General features: G+C 44.3%; 1 protein-coding gene across 14 annotated transcripts in view; it reads left to right on the forward strand.

The window, feature by feature from the left end:
* LOC118390287 (unconventional myosin-XVIIIa-like) overlaps window positions 1–15872 on the forward strand; it is a 115923-nt gene that overhangs the window by 81768 nt on the left and 18283 nt on the right. For all 14 annotated transcript variants that reach the window (XM_052457223.1, XM_052457234.1, XM_052457226.1 and 11 more), the window contains 13 exons: window positions 445–588; window positions 881–970; window positions 1276–1395; window positions 1539–1656; window positions 4376–4503; window positions 4618–4772; window positions 5526–5649; window positions 5805–6005; window positions 6100–6210; window positions 8547–8651; window positions 9672–9818; window positions 10076–10189; window positions 14658–14774. In XM_052457223.1, coding sequence (XP_052313183.1) covers window positions 445–588; window positions 881–970; window positions 1276–1395; window positions 1539–1656; window positions 4376–4503; window positions 4618–4772; window positions 5526–5649; window positions 5805–6005; window positions 6100–6210; window positions 8547–8651; window positions 9672–9818; window positions 10076–10189; window positions 14658–14774 — 1674 coding nt within the window. The remainder of the gene's footprint in view (window positions 1–444; window positions 589–880; window positions 971–1275; window positions 1396–1538; window positions 1657–4375; window positions 4504–4617; window positions 4773–5525; window positions 5650–5804; window positions 6006–6099; window positions 6211–8546; window positions 8652–9671; window positions 9819–10075; window positions 10190–14657; window positions 14775–15872) is intronic.

Here is a 15872-nt window from a genome sequence, read left to right on the forward strand (position 1 = left end):
TATTGATGTTTGATTTAATTCATCAAAAGAGCTTCCAGCCTTGGAAAATGGTCTGCAGCAACTCTCCAGAGAAGGCTTGACTGATGAGGCCTGGCTGGTTTGCCGATGCTGCAACACATGATTATTGGATGTGTACATGTTCAGCCATTCTGTATGTCAATAACATGGAGACTAGGGCTAGGGTTTCTCAAGATCAAAAACAGCACGTTATTCAATAGCAAAGAGTAAATCACAGTGACGTTTAGGCTGATAATACTAATCTGATGAGATATTCATTCTCTATAGTCTCTATTTCTGTAGTAGGGCTAGCTCTGTTGTACTGTACCTCCTCTGCACTGTACGGCACTATGCTTCCACTCTCTCCTCTGCATTCACACTCTCTCAGCCCCATACAGTACAGTCCAGTACCGTCGCACCCACTCTCTTTCTCTGTGTGCTGAGCAGACCCACGACCTGGCCATCCGCTGCATCCAGAAGAACATCAAGAAGAACAAGGGAGTGAAGGGCTGGCCCTGGTGGAAGCTGTTCACCACCGTACGGCCGCTCATCGAGGTGCAGCTCACAGAGGAACAGATTCGAGGAAAAGATGTGAGTATCTCTGTCTCGCTTTCTGACTCTAAGCCTGTTTAGCCATCCAACCTCACCCACTGCAAATCTGCTCCACATGACTAAAGTAAGGGTTTTCATACTTGGAAATGTGTGATTGCACACCCACGACCACGAGTCAAGTCTCCAGAGTTGCTATATGATGTCAGGTGGGAGTGGTGAATATCTCCATAGTGTTGCACAGGATTCCAACATGGCTACCTCTGCTGTAGCTATTTTCTACTGTCTCTTTCCCGTTCTTATATTTGTGCTTGTACTGTATTTTCTCTTCCAGGAGGAGATCCAGCATCTGAAGGGCAAGCTGGAGAAGACTGAGAAAGAGAGGAACGAACTGAGACTGAACAGTGATCGACTGGAGAGCAGGGTGAGTCTCATGGGGCCTTTCTTCTATGCACTGCATTCTGGGAGACAGCGTTTGCTGCAGGAGTAGTATAACTCAGTCATACTGTCTTCATTCACCAGAAGCTGTGTCAGGTTATCAACTCAAACAGTCCACCTTTGTTCAGTGTTTGACTCCGCCTGTGATAAGAAAAGTAGGCTGAGGATATGACTCTCGGGCTTCATAGGTAGCCTTTTGAGGGTGTGTTTGTAGTGCACTGTGACCGAAGATAGGCCAGGCCATGGGGCATAGACATTAAATACTGTGTGTGTGTGTGTGTGTTCCTCCAGATCACAGAGTTGTCAGCGGAGCTTGCGGATGAGAGGAACACTGGAGAGTCGGCCTCCCAGCTGCTGGAGACAGAGACGTCTGAGAGACTGAGACTGGAGAAAGACATGAAGGACCTACAGGTACAGACAGACTCACTCACTCTTGAGTGTCTGTACTTACACTAATGTTGTGAGCCTAAATAACAGGACAGAGAAGATGGAGCACGAACATAACATTTAGTAGGGGGAATATTCCATTTTCTGTCTACCTCTGTCTACCTCAGGCTAAGTTTGACTTGATGAAGAAGCAGATGGAGTGTATGGAGATGGAGGTGATGGAGGCTCGTCTCATCAGAACGGCAGAGCTCAACGGGGACATGGACGACGACGATGATGATGCAGGTGAGTTCTTCTGCTGCCAAAAGTCTCTTATCCACACAAACCCATTGAATGACTATTCTGTTGTCATTATGAGTGAATGAATGGCATTATAAATATAAAAAATCAAATGAAATTGTATTTGTCCTTTGCCGAATACAACGGGTGTAGACTTTAAAACCTCTAGAGGATCGGTGGGTCCCCTGCGGGACGGTTGATGTTAATGTGATTAGCATAAGTAACATAAGTAAGTAAAAAGGACATTTTCCAAGACATAGACATATCTGATACTGGAGATTAAGAGATTAACAAGAACGTAAGTTAACTGCACTGTCCAATTTACAGTAGCTATTACAGTGAAAGAATACCATGTTATTGTTTGAGGAGAGTGCACAGTTCTGAACTTGAAAATGTATTAATAAACCAAGTAGGCACATTTGGGCAGTCTCGATTCACATGTTTTAACAGAAATGCAATGGTTCATTGGATCAGTCTAAAGCTTTGCACATACACTGCTGCCATCCAGTGGCCAAAATCTAAATTGCGCCTGGGCTGCATTAATACATTATGGCCTTTCTCTTGCATTTCAAAGATGATGGTCCAAAGAAAATACAAAAAAAACGCATGCTTTTTTTTCTTTGTGCTATCTTATACCAGATCTAATGTGTTACATCATCCTACATTAATTTCACATTTCCACAAACTTCAAAGTATTTCCTTTCAAATGGTATCAAGAATATGCATATGAATGCTTCAGGTCCTGAGCTACAGGCAGTTAGATTTGAGTATGTCATTTTAGGTGAACATTTGAAAAAAGGGGGCTTGATACTTGATAAAATGCATGAGACTGGAGCTACTGTATATACAGGGAATACCAGTACCAGATCAATGTGCAGCGGTGCATTATCATACCAAGCGATGATGCAGCCAGTCAAGATCCTCTTGATGGTGCAGCTGTAGAACTTTTTGAGGACCCATGCCAAATCTTTTCAGCCTCCTGAGGGGGAAGAGGCGCTGTCTTGCCCTCTTCACGACTGTGTGGGTGTGTGTGGACCATGTTTAAGTCCTTAGTGACGTGGACGCCAAAGAACTTGAAGCTCTCAACCCACTCCATAGCACTGTCTACTGGTATAAGACTACTGGTATAAGAGGTTACTCACAAATGACATCGGAAGAGTGGGTTGTAAGTTGTATTATGATCACCTTTGTTTTTCAGAGGCTAACAGAGACAGCTTAGAAAGGGGCCAATGGTATGTAAAGCTGCAATATGTAACATTTTGGGCAACCAGACCAAATTCACTAGAAATGCTCGTTATAGATCTATCATTCTCGTTTGAAAGCAAGCCTAAGAAGCGGTAGATCTGTTCTATGTGCACTATTTCTATGCTTTTTCTTAAGTTTCATACAATATTTGTGGTTATGGAAACTATATTTCACAGCGGTTTGGATGGTTTTAATGAATCTCTACACTATACTTGCTTGTTTTGTCAAATAAACTGAAATTAGGCAAACTATTAGAATTTTTGCAACCTGGTGCGATTTCTGCATAGTGCATCTTTAATAGTTCCAAACTGGTAATATGAGGGTATTGTGTGACTCATCCTTAGTACAATATTTGAGACTCCATACAGTAGGAAATTGGGTCAATAGTTGCATTATAATATAACTGGCCCATGAATTGACCGATCTTCTATGGATTTACAAGTGTGGAATTAAGATGCCCATTGTCAGGCCTGAGTCCTCTCTCTCCTCTGATCTTCTGCATTGAGTGAGGTGTCATGCTGTGAGTGTATTGTCCTTGAGTCTCTCTGTGCCCGTGAGTCAAGGAGCTCGAATACCCGGCCTCCATAAAGCCAGAGTGGGGAGGTTTCAGATAAATTAGAAAATAATCTTGTGGATCAGAGCCGGTGGCCCCTGGAAGCTGTCATTATACTATATATATGCAAATGTCTGTTCGTAATGGAAAGCCCCAGTGTTCCTGTGTGAAGGGGGAATGGACAGCCTCTCAAACGATAAGTCTGAGAAATGAACCTGGACCCGCCTCTAGTCTCTGCTGCTTTGGTGTAGATAGTCTCTGACAGCCACAGCTCTGGGCCAAGTTAAAGCTCTAGATTAGATTGATTAGATTAGTTTATTAGTCGCATGCACAGGGTCACAGATGTAATCGCAGTGTACAGTGAAATTCGTATTCTCCGAGCTCCAACAGTATAGGTCAAAACAAGAGAAGTGAATGATATTATAATATTATTATTATTATTATTAATAATAATAATAATAATAATAAATGCACATTTACAACTGTAGCTATGCTGTTAGGTTCTGCCCTTCCACCATAAACCCTTACAGATTTTATACTCTGTTTTCAATGGTGTCAAGTCCATTTTTACATTAATCTCCTTGTCGTTGATGAACTTTCAGTGTCATCGTCCCTCAGTAGAGACGATATCTTGAGGGATACTCTTGTTCCCTTGAGTTTCTTGAAGGTTTTTCTTTGTATTATCAAGTTATGATGAAATGTTTAGTAGAAGTTTCCGTGTCTGTTGTTGGCAACGCTTGAATGTGAGACACAGAAAATCGTCTCTAACCTAATGATCTTCAGCAGCATCCACTGGCTCAGTCACATTGAGCCTCCATTCTCGTTCAGTCAGCCAATCTAGCATTAAAGGATTGGTCACTCCAAATGTCCCATGGTCTGTTTCCGTCACTCCCTGACCGTATGTACTGTCCTTGGTCTGTCTCACAGGAGGAGAGTGGCGGCTGAAGTACGACCGAGCCATCCGGGAGACTGAGTTCACCAAGAAGAGACTCCAGCAGGAGTTTGAAGACAAGCTGGAGACGGAGCAGCAGAATAAAAGACACCTGGAGAGAAGGGTACAGCCCTGGTCTTACACTAATGCTTAATCCCATATTGTTCCCTGGTGTACTGTAGTGATGTCTCATACTGTATGATAGTAGAGCACTCATACTGTGTGGGTGTGTGTGTAGCTGACTGACTTGCAGGCGGACAGTGATGAGGTGCAGCGCTCTGTGCAGCAGCTGAAGAAGAAGTGTAGCAGATTGACAGCTGAGCTGCAGGACACCAAGCTGCACCTGGAGGGCCAGCAGAGCCGCAACCACGACCTGGAGAAGAAACAGAGGAAGTATGTACACGCACGCACACTAATACACAATGGTAAAGCCTTCATTCACCAGCTCTGGTTATTTAACACTGACTATAGATATAAGAGACGGTCACATATAGCACTAGATGACACACCATCCAAAGAGGGAGAAGTGATGAACGTGTTTCTTTGTCTGCTGAAATTTCCTCACTCTCACTAGGTGACCTACCTAGGATACAACTACACATTTCTTCATTTGAACAGAGAATAGAGACTGGCTGTAATCTGTGGAATTGCATTAGCCAAGGGAATGAGTCAGACTTTTAGAACTTGAGAGGTTTGTGCTGTGACAGAATGTGATCTCTCCCCTGGGGCTAATTGAAGATGCTCTGTGGGAGTAATCATTTTCAGCTGTGCAAAGCCGAGGACGGCTCCTCTTAGAGAAGAAAAAGAGAATTAAGAGACCTGACAGTTCAGAACACTTCACAATTCAGCTGAACACTTCTAAGTATAGCTGGCCCAGACTATTGAATAGAACATTATGCTATTGTAAATTAACAGGCCACTCATAACATTTAAAGGTGAGTGATAATGAGGTTAAAATGGAAGCTATACTGCTAGCTATAGTCCTGAGTGGGATGAGAGGAAGTGAAATAGTTTTTTATTGCAATGAATTCAGTTGTAAATGATTTAACTCAACAAATGGCCCTGGTTAAATATTTGATCTTAGGAGAGGTCTTGAGGCTGTATGACGGCCTGCCAGTAGTGTAACATGAGTGTTGTGTGTTGCAGGTTTGACTTGGAGCAGAACCAGGCCCAGGACGAGGTGCTGAGGGAGAAGAACCTGAGAGAGAAGCTGTGCCGGGAGAGAGACATGATGACTGGGGAGCTGTTCAGTCTGCGCCAGCAGCTGCAGGTACCAGCTGGACAAGGAAGATAGATCATAATGTTATCGTTGCCCCTGCGTAGACCATGTTCTCAATGTCCTCTGTATGTCTGGCCTGGTCCAGGAGTCCTCTGAGTATCTCTGTCTTTTTACTGCCCCCTGCCTACCTGCTTGCCTGTCTGCAGGACAAAGACATGGAGCTGTGTGCCGTCCAGCTGAAGGTGGAGCAGCTGGATGCGGAGCTACAGGACCTGTCCTCCCAGGAGTCCAAGGACGAGGCGTCGCTGTCCAAGACCAAGAAGACCCTCCGCGACCTGGAGGCCAAGGTCAAAGACCAGGAAGAGGAGCTGGACGAGCAGGCCGGGACCATCCAGATGCTGGAGCAGGTAGTGGAGGAGGAGAGGAGGTGAAGAGGGGAACAATACAGAGCCCTTATAGGAGTTGCCGGTCTATAACAGTCTATTCGTGCGTGTCCTTCAGGCCAAGCTGCGTCTGGAGATGGAGATGGTGAGTCTGCGGCAGACCCACTCCAAAGACATCGAGAGCAAAGATGAGGAGGTGGAGGAGATCAGGCAGTCCTGCAGTAAGAAGGTATGGAGGCCTGCTCACACTCAGCACACGACTGTATTTTCCACAGCAGTCCTATTTGTGTTTTATCAGCTATGCATAACCTCCCTACTTTAGAAAAACAACATGCCGACCCATGTCAAGTATACAACAGCTCTGACAGGCACTTAAACTAACACATACAATAATGTGTAGGCAATCGTGTCAAATTACGCTGCACTCTGAATTCCTATCTTGACTGCCTTAATTTCCCCAATAGCAACAAGTCATGGCAACCATATCTGGAAATGACTGTTGACGTGATTTGTCGTCATTTGGAATGTTTTGATTATGTACTTGTATAATTCTTTATACATTTTTACCCACATTAATTTCACATTGACAGTCAGGCATTTAGTGCCGCATAGAGTATGACATTGATCCCTCTGAGGGGTGGCCAGTCCTCTTCTGGATGTGCCGGGTGGAAATTATAACAGAACATGGCCAAGATGTTCAGATGTTTATAGATGAACAGCAGGGTCAAATAATAATAATCACAGTGGTTGTCGAGGGTACAACAGGTCAGCACCTCAGGAGTAAATGTCAGTTGGCTTTTCATAGCCGATAATTCAGAGTATCTCTACTGCTCCTGCTGTCTCTAGAGAGTTGAAAACAGCAGTTCTGGGACAGGTAGCACGTCCAGTCAACTGGTCAGGGTTCCATAGCCACAGGCAGAACAGTTGAAACTGGAGCAGCAGCACGACCAGGTGGACTGGGGACAGCGAGAGAGAGAGAGAGAAAATACTTAAATGAACACAGGACACCGGATAGACAGGATAAATACTCCAGATATAACAGACTGACCCTAGCCCCCCGACACACAAACTATTGCAGAATAAATACTGGAGGCTTAGACAGGAGGGGTCGGGAGCCACTGTGGCCCTGTCCGACGATACCCCCGGACAGGGCCAAACAGGCAGGATATAACCCCACCCACTTTGCCAAAGCATAGCCCCCACACCACTAGAGGGATATATTCAACCACCAACTTACCATCCTGAGACAAGGCCGAGTATAGCTCACAAAGATAACCCCACGGCACAACCCAAGGGGATGGCGCCAACCCGGACTGGAAGACCACGTCAGAGACTCAACCCACTCAAGTGACGCACCCATCCTAGAGATGGCATGGAAGAGCATCAGTTAGCCAGTGACTCAGCTCCTGTAATAGGGTTAGAGGCAGAGAATCCCACTGGGGAGAGGGGAACCGGCGAGCCAGAGACAGCAAGGGCGGTTCGTTGCTCCAGTGCCTTTCCGTTCACCTTCACACTCCTGGGCCAGACTACACTCAATCATTGGACCTATTGAAGAGATGAGCCTTCAATAGAGACCAAGTCTGCGTCTCTCACACGGATAAGCAGACTATTCCATAAAAATTGAGCTCTATAGGAGAAAGCCTTGCCTCCAGCTGTTTGCTTAGAAATTCTAGGGACAGTAAGGAGGCCTGCATTTTGTGACCGTAGCGTACGTGTAGGTATGTACGGCCAGGACCAAATCGGAAAGATGGGTAGGAGCAAGCCCATGTAATGCTTTGTAGGTTAGCCGTAAAACCTTGAAATCAGCCCTTGCCTTTACAGGAAGCCAGTGTAGAGAGGCTAGCACTGGAGTAATATGATCAAATTTTTTGGTTCTAGTCAAGGGTCTAGCAGCCGTGTTTAGCACTAACTGAAATGTATTTAGTGCTTTATCGGGGTAGCCGAAAAGTAGAGCATTGCAGTAGTCTAACCTAGAAGTGACAAAATCATGGATACATTTTTCGGCATCATTTTTGGACAGAAAGTTTCTGGTTTTTGCAATGTTATGTAGATGGAAAAAGCTGTCCTTGAAACAGTCTCTATGTTCGTGAAAAGAGAGATCAGGGTCCAGAGTAACACCGAGGTCCTTCACAGTTTCATTTGAGATTACTGTACAACCATCAAGATTCATTGTCAGATTCAACAGAAGATCTTTTTGTTTATTGGGACCTAGAACTAGCATCTCTGTTTTGTCTGAGTTTAAAAGTAGAACATTTGCTGCCATACACTTTCTTATGTCTGAAACACAGGTTTCCAGGGAGGGCAATTTTGGGGCTTCACCATGTTCCATTGAAATGTACAGTTGTGTGTCGTCCGCATAGCAGTGAAAGATAACATTATGTTTCCGAATGACATCCCCAAGAGGTAAAATATATAGTGAAATAAATACCGGTCCTAAAACGGAGCCTTGAGGAACACCGAAATTTACAGTTGATTTGTCAGAGGACAAACCATTCACAGAGACCAAGTTTACGGAGTCTACTTATCTTCTTCCTGGCTGTCTCTGTCTGTATGTCCATTCTACAGCTGAAGCAGATGGAGGTACAGCTGGAGGAGGAGTATGATGACAAGCAGAAAGTCCTGCGTGAGAGGAGAGAGCTGGAGACCAAACTGCTGTCTGCCCAGGACCAGGTAACCCATCACACTGTTACTGATGTGTGTGTGCTCATCACCCCGTCAATATAAATAAGAATTTGTTCTTAACTGAATTTCCAAAGTTAAATATAGGTTAAATAAATAAAATAATTAAATATACATTTTTAAATCGCTCTGACAGGTTGTCTACACCGCTCACGTCGCTTTGCAAAATAAATGTAGAAATCTATATTGTTCAATTATTGCACCCACACTGCATGCGTGCGCCAACGAGCTTCTGCATTGCCAAGGGCTAACACAGAACCTAAACCAGCTGCACGCGTGCGCCATCATGCTTAAATGTATTTTGTCCCCCCACATCAAATGCAATCACGACACGCAGGTTAAAATATCAAAACAAACTCTGAACCAATTATATTAATTTGGGGATAGGTCGAAAAGCATTAAACATGTATGGCAAATTAGCTAGCTAGCTAGCTTGCACTTGCTAGCTAATTTGTCCTATTTAATTAGCTTGCTGTTGCTAGCTATTTTTTCCTGGGATATAAACATTGAGTTGTTATTTTACCTGAAATGCACAAGGTCCTCTACTCCGCCAATTAATCCACACATAAAACAGTCAACCGAATCGTTTCTAGTCATCTCTCCGCCTTCTAGGCTTTTTCTTCTCTTGACTTTATATTGCGATTGGCAGCTTTCATAAATTAGGTGCATTACCGCCACCGACCTCGTTCGTCTTTCAGTCACCCACGTGGGTATAACCAATGAGGAGATGGCATGTGGGTATCTGTTTCTATAAACCAATGAGGAGATGGGAGAGGCAGGACTTGTAGCGCGATCTGCGTCACAAATAGAACTGACTTCTATTTAGCCCTTGGCAACGCAGACGCTCGTTGGTGCGCGAGAGCAGTGTGGGTGCAATAATTGAATAATATAGATTTCAAAATGTATTTTGCAACGCACGCGACGCGAGCAGTGTAGTCAGCCTGTAAAATAGAAGTCAGTTCTACCGAATTGGTGGAATGACCCAGAGACTGTTTGCGTGTTCATCTCTAGGTGGGCTGCAGGGACGTGGAGACAGAGAAGAGGCTGAGGAAGGACCTGAAACGCACCAAAGTGCTGCTGGCTGACGCACAGATCATGCTGGACCACATAAAGAACAACGCCCCCAGCAAGAGAGAGACCGCCCAGCTCAAAAACCAGGTACACCACCCTACAATACACGACATGGCCCGTCTTATTAACATCAGGTCAATCAGGTGCTTCAGTGACATTCTCAGCTCTTCTACTATAAATAGTCCTGTCAAAAATGTATTGCACTTGCTCTTCCGATCAAGGACAGGGTGTTACATTTAGTGATTTCTGAAGATTTCTTATTTTCCCGGACCTTGACCTTCTAATCCTCTCTTCCCCTCTTACACCACCTCCGCTTCCTCCTCCTGTTATATATCCATTCACAGCTGGAGGAGTCAGAGTTCACGTGTGCGGCGGCGGTGAAGTCTCGTAAGGGCATGGAGATAGAGATTGAGGACTTGCACATCCAGATGGAGGACGTGGTCAAAGTCAAGATGTCGGTGAGTGAGAGCTCCCTCAGCTGTCCCGTCTCAACATGAGAAGATTCCCTACCATTATAGCTGCCTAGTGTGAACTGCACACAGAGTACGTCCACATCCTGTGCTGTATTTCAATATCCTTTTAAAAGGGCTTACAGCCTCGTTAAATCAGACAAGATAGCCATTTATCTAGGTAAAACATACACTGAGTATGCCAAACATTAGGAACACTTTCCTAATATTGAGTTGCACCCCCCCATTTTGGACAGCCTCAATTAGTTGGGGCATGGACTCTACAAGGTGTCAAAGGATGCTGGCCTACGTTGACTCCAATGCCTCCTACAGTTGTGTCACGTTGTCTGGATGTCTTTTGGAGTGGTTGATCATTCCTGATACACACAGAAAACTGTTGAGCATGAAAAACCCAGCAGCGTTGCAGTTTGACACCAACTGGTTTGCCTGGCATCTACTACTGTAACCCGTTCAAGGGCACGTTTGTCTTGCCCATTCACCCTCTGAATGGCACACATACACAATCCATGTATTTGTATTTATTATGGATACCCAGTAGTTCCTGCCAAGGCAGCAGCTACTCTTCCTGGGGTCCAAACACACCAAAGCACCCACATTGCATATAAAACAACAGCTAAAACAGGGAACTATGTTCGTACTGAATGAGCTAACGATAACAGTACATCATATAACATCCCTAGACCACCATATATCCACATCACAAAATGTTCAATATCACAATGTGTGCGTATGCATGTGTCTGTACTTTTGTGTGTGTCTCAGTTGTCTCGAAGGCTTAAACATCCTTCTTTAACCTGTCTCCTCCCCTTCATCTATACCAGTGGTTCCCAAACCTTTTTTAGTCCCATACCCCTTCGAACATTCAACCTCCAGCTGCATATACCCCCTCTAGACCTGGGTCAGCGCACTGTCAAATGTTTATTTTTTTCTAGCATTGTAAGCCTGCCACATACACACTATACAATACATTTATTAAACATAAGAATATGAGTTAGTTTTTGTCACAACCCGGCTTGTGGGAAGTGACAAAGAGCTGTTACAGGACCAGGACAAAAATTATAATATAATAATAATTAATAATTGTGTTCTTTATTTAGCCATCTTACATCTTACAAAACCTTTTATTTGTTCATCACAAATGGTGAATAATTCACCACAGGTTAATGAGGGTGTGCTTGAAAGGATGCACATAACTCTGCAATGTTGGGTTGTATTAGAGAGAGTCTTAAATAATTTCCCACACACAGTCTGTGCCTGTATTTAGTTTTCATGTTAGTGAGGGCCGAGAATCCACTCTCACATAGGTACGTGGTTGCAAAGGTTATCAGTGTCTTAACAGCACGATTTGCCAAGGCATAATACTCTGAGCGCAGCCCAATCCAGAAATCCGGCAGTGGCTTCTGATTAATTTCAATTTTCACAGAGCTGCTTGTTGCAATTTCGATGAGACTCTCTTGTTCAGATATTGATAAATGGACTGGAGGCAGGGTATGAAATGGATAACGAATCCAGTTGTTTGTGTCATCCGTTTTTCGGGAAAGTGTCTTTGTAATTGCGCACCCAGCTCACTCGGGTGCTTCGCTATATTGTCCTTAAGCCTGAGTTTGTTTGCACACAAAAAATCATACAATGATGGAAAGTCCTGTGTGTTTTCCTTGTTAATGCAGACAGAAAAGAGCTCCAACTTCTTAATCATGGCCTCATTTTTGTCCCGCACATTGAATATAGTTGTGGAGAGTCCCAATAATACTTGATGAACATTATTCAGGTGAGAAAAAACATCACCCAGATAGGCCAGTCGTGTGAGAAACTCGTCATCATGCAAGCGGTCAGACAAGTGAAAAACATCACCCAGACAGGCCAGTCGTGTGAGAAACTCATCATCATGCAAGCGGTCAGACAAGTGAAAAACATCACCCAGACAGGCCAGTCGTGTAAGAAACTCGTCATCATGCAAGCAGTCAGACAAGTGAAAATTATGGTCGGTAAAGAAAACTTTAAGCTCGTCTCTCAATTAAAAACAGAAAATACACGAGAGTTCAGGGGCCTTGCTTTAACATCAAGTGGCATCGGGTGCAACTGCTTGCACGCGCATTACCATTCCACTATGTCTCCCTGTCATGGCTTTTGTGCCATTAGTACAGATACCAACACATCTTACACCCAAAGTCCATTGGATGTCACAAAGCTGTCCCGTAAAAATATCCTCTCATGTTGTCTTGGTTTCCATTGGTTTGCATAAATATCCTGGACATATAGCAGGAGCTGTGCCATGCCCTCCACGTCTGTTGACACATCCAGCTGTAACAGACATATAGCAGGAGCTGTGCCAGGCCCTCCACGTCTGTTGACACATCCAGCTGTAACAGACATTTAGCAGGAGCTGTGCCATGCCCTCCACGTCTGTTGACACATCCAGCTGTAACAGACATATAGCAGGAGCTGTGCCAGGCCCTCCACGTCTGTTGACACATCCAGCTGTAACAGACATATAGCAGGAGCTGTGCCAGGCCCTCCACGTCTGTTGACACATCCAGCTGTAACAGACATTTAGCAGGAGCTGTGCCAGGCCCTCCACGTCTGTTGACACATCCAGCTGTAACAGACATATAGCAGGAGCTGTGCCAGGCCCTCCACGTCTGTTGACACATCCAGCTGTAACAGACATATAGCAGGAGCTGTGCCAGGCCCTCCACGTCTGTTGACTCATCCAGCTGTAACAGACATATACCAGGAGCTGTGCCAGGCCCTCCACGTCTGTTGACTCATCCAGCTGTAACAGACATATAGCATGAGCTGTGCCAGGCCCTCCACGTCTGTCGACTCATCCAGCTGTAACGCCAATAATTCACTGGCTTGTATGCGAAGCAGTAATTGTTTCAAAACATCACCTGCCATGTCGTGAACAGTGTTATTTGATAAAGTTTTTTGGGCCTTTTTCCCCCAGCATTGTCCCAGCCATGTCCGCGGCAGCAGGAAGAATTAAGTCCTCCACAATAGTATGGGCCTTGCCTGTCCAAGCCACTCGGTAGCTCACCATATAAGACGCTTCTATCCCCTTCTATTTAATGGTATCTGTTGCTTTTATACATGTCTTACTACTTGAAGTTGTCTTTTCTCGCTCAAAAAACTCCCGTGGCTTATTTTTTGAAATGTCATGTTTCATTTCTAAATGTCTGCGCAAGAGTGAAGACTTCCCGCAAGAGAGGTATGTTTAATCTGATTGGATGTTAATTATTTGTTATTATGTTATTATTTAGCTGAACACTACTTGGTTAAATGTTATTTTTGGCAGTGAAATTGGGCTACTCAGGCGAGGGGAAAAAACCTCACCCAAATGTATAGCTGGAAATATAAACGTACTGTTTAAAAATAAAATGTGAATCACAGTTTTATTTGGCGTACCCCCGACAGCATTGCGCGTACCCCCGTAACCCCGGTTTGGGAACTGATCTACACTGATTGAAGTGGATTGAACAAGTGGCATCAATAAGGGATCATAGCTTCCACCTGGATTCACCTGGTCAGTCTGTCATGGAAAGAGCAGGTGTTCTTCATGTTTTTTATACTCCATGTTTATGTGACAGGAACCATTTCTGTCCATGCAATTTTAATTTAATTGAACAGAAATGCAGATTGGTATATTCTAATGAGATTGCATGCTTGATGACCCTGTTTATTGTAGTGATACACAATCGACACATTTTTTTAAGGAAATCATTCCGTATTTGTGTCATTACAGCGCTTTACGACATTTTTTACACAACAAAACCAAACAGTGTTATTAAAACAGTAGTAGAGCCTGTCGTTTCTTTTACGCGCCCTTTCACACAGGGTAGACTGTTTTAGTGTGTGTTAAAACACTGTCACGAATATGCACAAATCCCCCCCCATCATCATTGACATTTTAGTTTTTTCTGGAAATGGCCCATTTCTCGATTATGTGCTAATGGTTTAATTAGCATTGTTGATGTTTTTTATGTCCTCATTAATGCGTTCCATAATCACTTCCCATGAGAGTGCTTTCTGTGTTTTAGAGGAAATTGCGGGAAGAGAGTGACACTTGTGGTCCTCTGGGGACAGAGAGAGGACGGAGAGTGACCCTGTAGAGCTGCTAATTGGTGTATTTATGGCTATGAAAGGTATTTTAAATGTCTCCAGTTTGGGATGGCATACTAAGAGGCTGGGTGTCTTTCCCTCCAGAGTAGATCTGATGATCTGCCTTAGGACACTAGTTCCAAGCTAATACATGGTGCATTGGCCACAAAGGTCTGTCTGCAGGCCTAAATGACCCAATCAGGTGTGATTATAGTAAATCACACTAATCCACTACCAGGGTCAGGCCACAGGTAGATATCCATTAGATGACTGGCCAGCTTTTGACTATTGATTACTTTCACTGGCTCTGGTTGAAAAAAAGTTTATTTCTCTTTCTTCCCCTCTTCCTCTCTCTCAGCTTGAGGAGCAGGTGTCCCGCCTGCAAAGGGAGAAGAACGACCTGCAGTCTCGTATGGAGGAGGACCAGGAGGACATGAACGAGCTGATGAAGAAACACAAGGCTGCCGTCTCCCAGGTAAACCCTGCCCCTGAACAGCTTCTGGTCTATAGACCTGCACTATAACTATGACACATACTGTACATCCCTCTCATCTACACAGCTTCTGGTCTATAGACCTGCACTATAACTATGACACATACTGTACATCCCTCTCATCTACACAGCTTCTGGTCTATAGACCTGCACTATAACTATGACACATACAGTACATCCCTCTCAGCTACACAGCTTCTGGTCTATAGACCTGCACTATAACTATGACACATACTGTACATCCCTCTCATCTACACAGCTTCTGGTCTGTAGACCTGCACTATAACTATGACACATACTGTACATCCCTCTCAGCTACACAGCTTCTGGTCTATAGACCTGCACTATAACTATGACACATACTGTACATCCCTCTCATCTACACAGCTTCTGGTCTGTAGACCTGCACTATAACTATGACACATACTGTACATCCTGTACATCCCTCTCAGCTACACAGCTTCTGGTCTATAGACCTGCACTATAACTATGACACATACTGTACATCCCTCTCAGCTACACAGCTTCTTTTCTGTAGACCTGCACTATAACTATGACACATACTGTACATCCCTCTCAGCTACACAGCTTCTGGTCTATAGACCTGCACTATAACTATGACACATACTGTACATCCCTCTCATCTACACAGCTTCTGGTCTGTAGACCTGCACTATAACTATGACACATACTGTACATCCCTCTCAGCTACACAGCTTCTGGTCTATAGACCTGCACTATAACTATGACACATACTGTACATCCCTCTCATCTACACAGCTTCTGGTCTGTAGACCTGCACTATAACTATGACACATACTGTACATCCTGTACATCCCTCTCAGCTACACAGCTTCTGGTCTATAGACCTGCACTATAACTATGACACATACTGTACATCCCTCTCAGCTACACAGCTTCTGGTCTATAGACCTGCACTATAACTATGACACATACTGTACATCCCTCTCAGCTACACAGCTTCTGGTCTATAGACCTGCACTATAACTATGACTATTATATATACACATACTGTACATCCCTCTCAGCTACACAGCTTCTGGTCTATAGACCTGCACT

The sequence above is a fragment of the Oncorhynchus keta genome, chromosome 11, assembly GCF_023373465.1.
Source record: "Oncorhynchus keta strain PuntledgeMale-10-30-2019 chromosome 11, Oket_V2, whole genome shotgun sequence".
Taxonomy (NCBI): domain Eukaryota; kingdom Metazoa; phylum Chordata; class Actinopteri; order Salmoniformes; family Salmonidae; genus Oncorhynchus; species Oncorhynchus keta.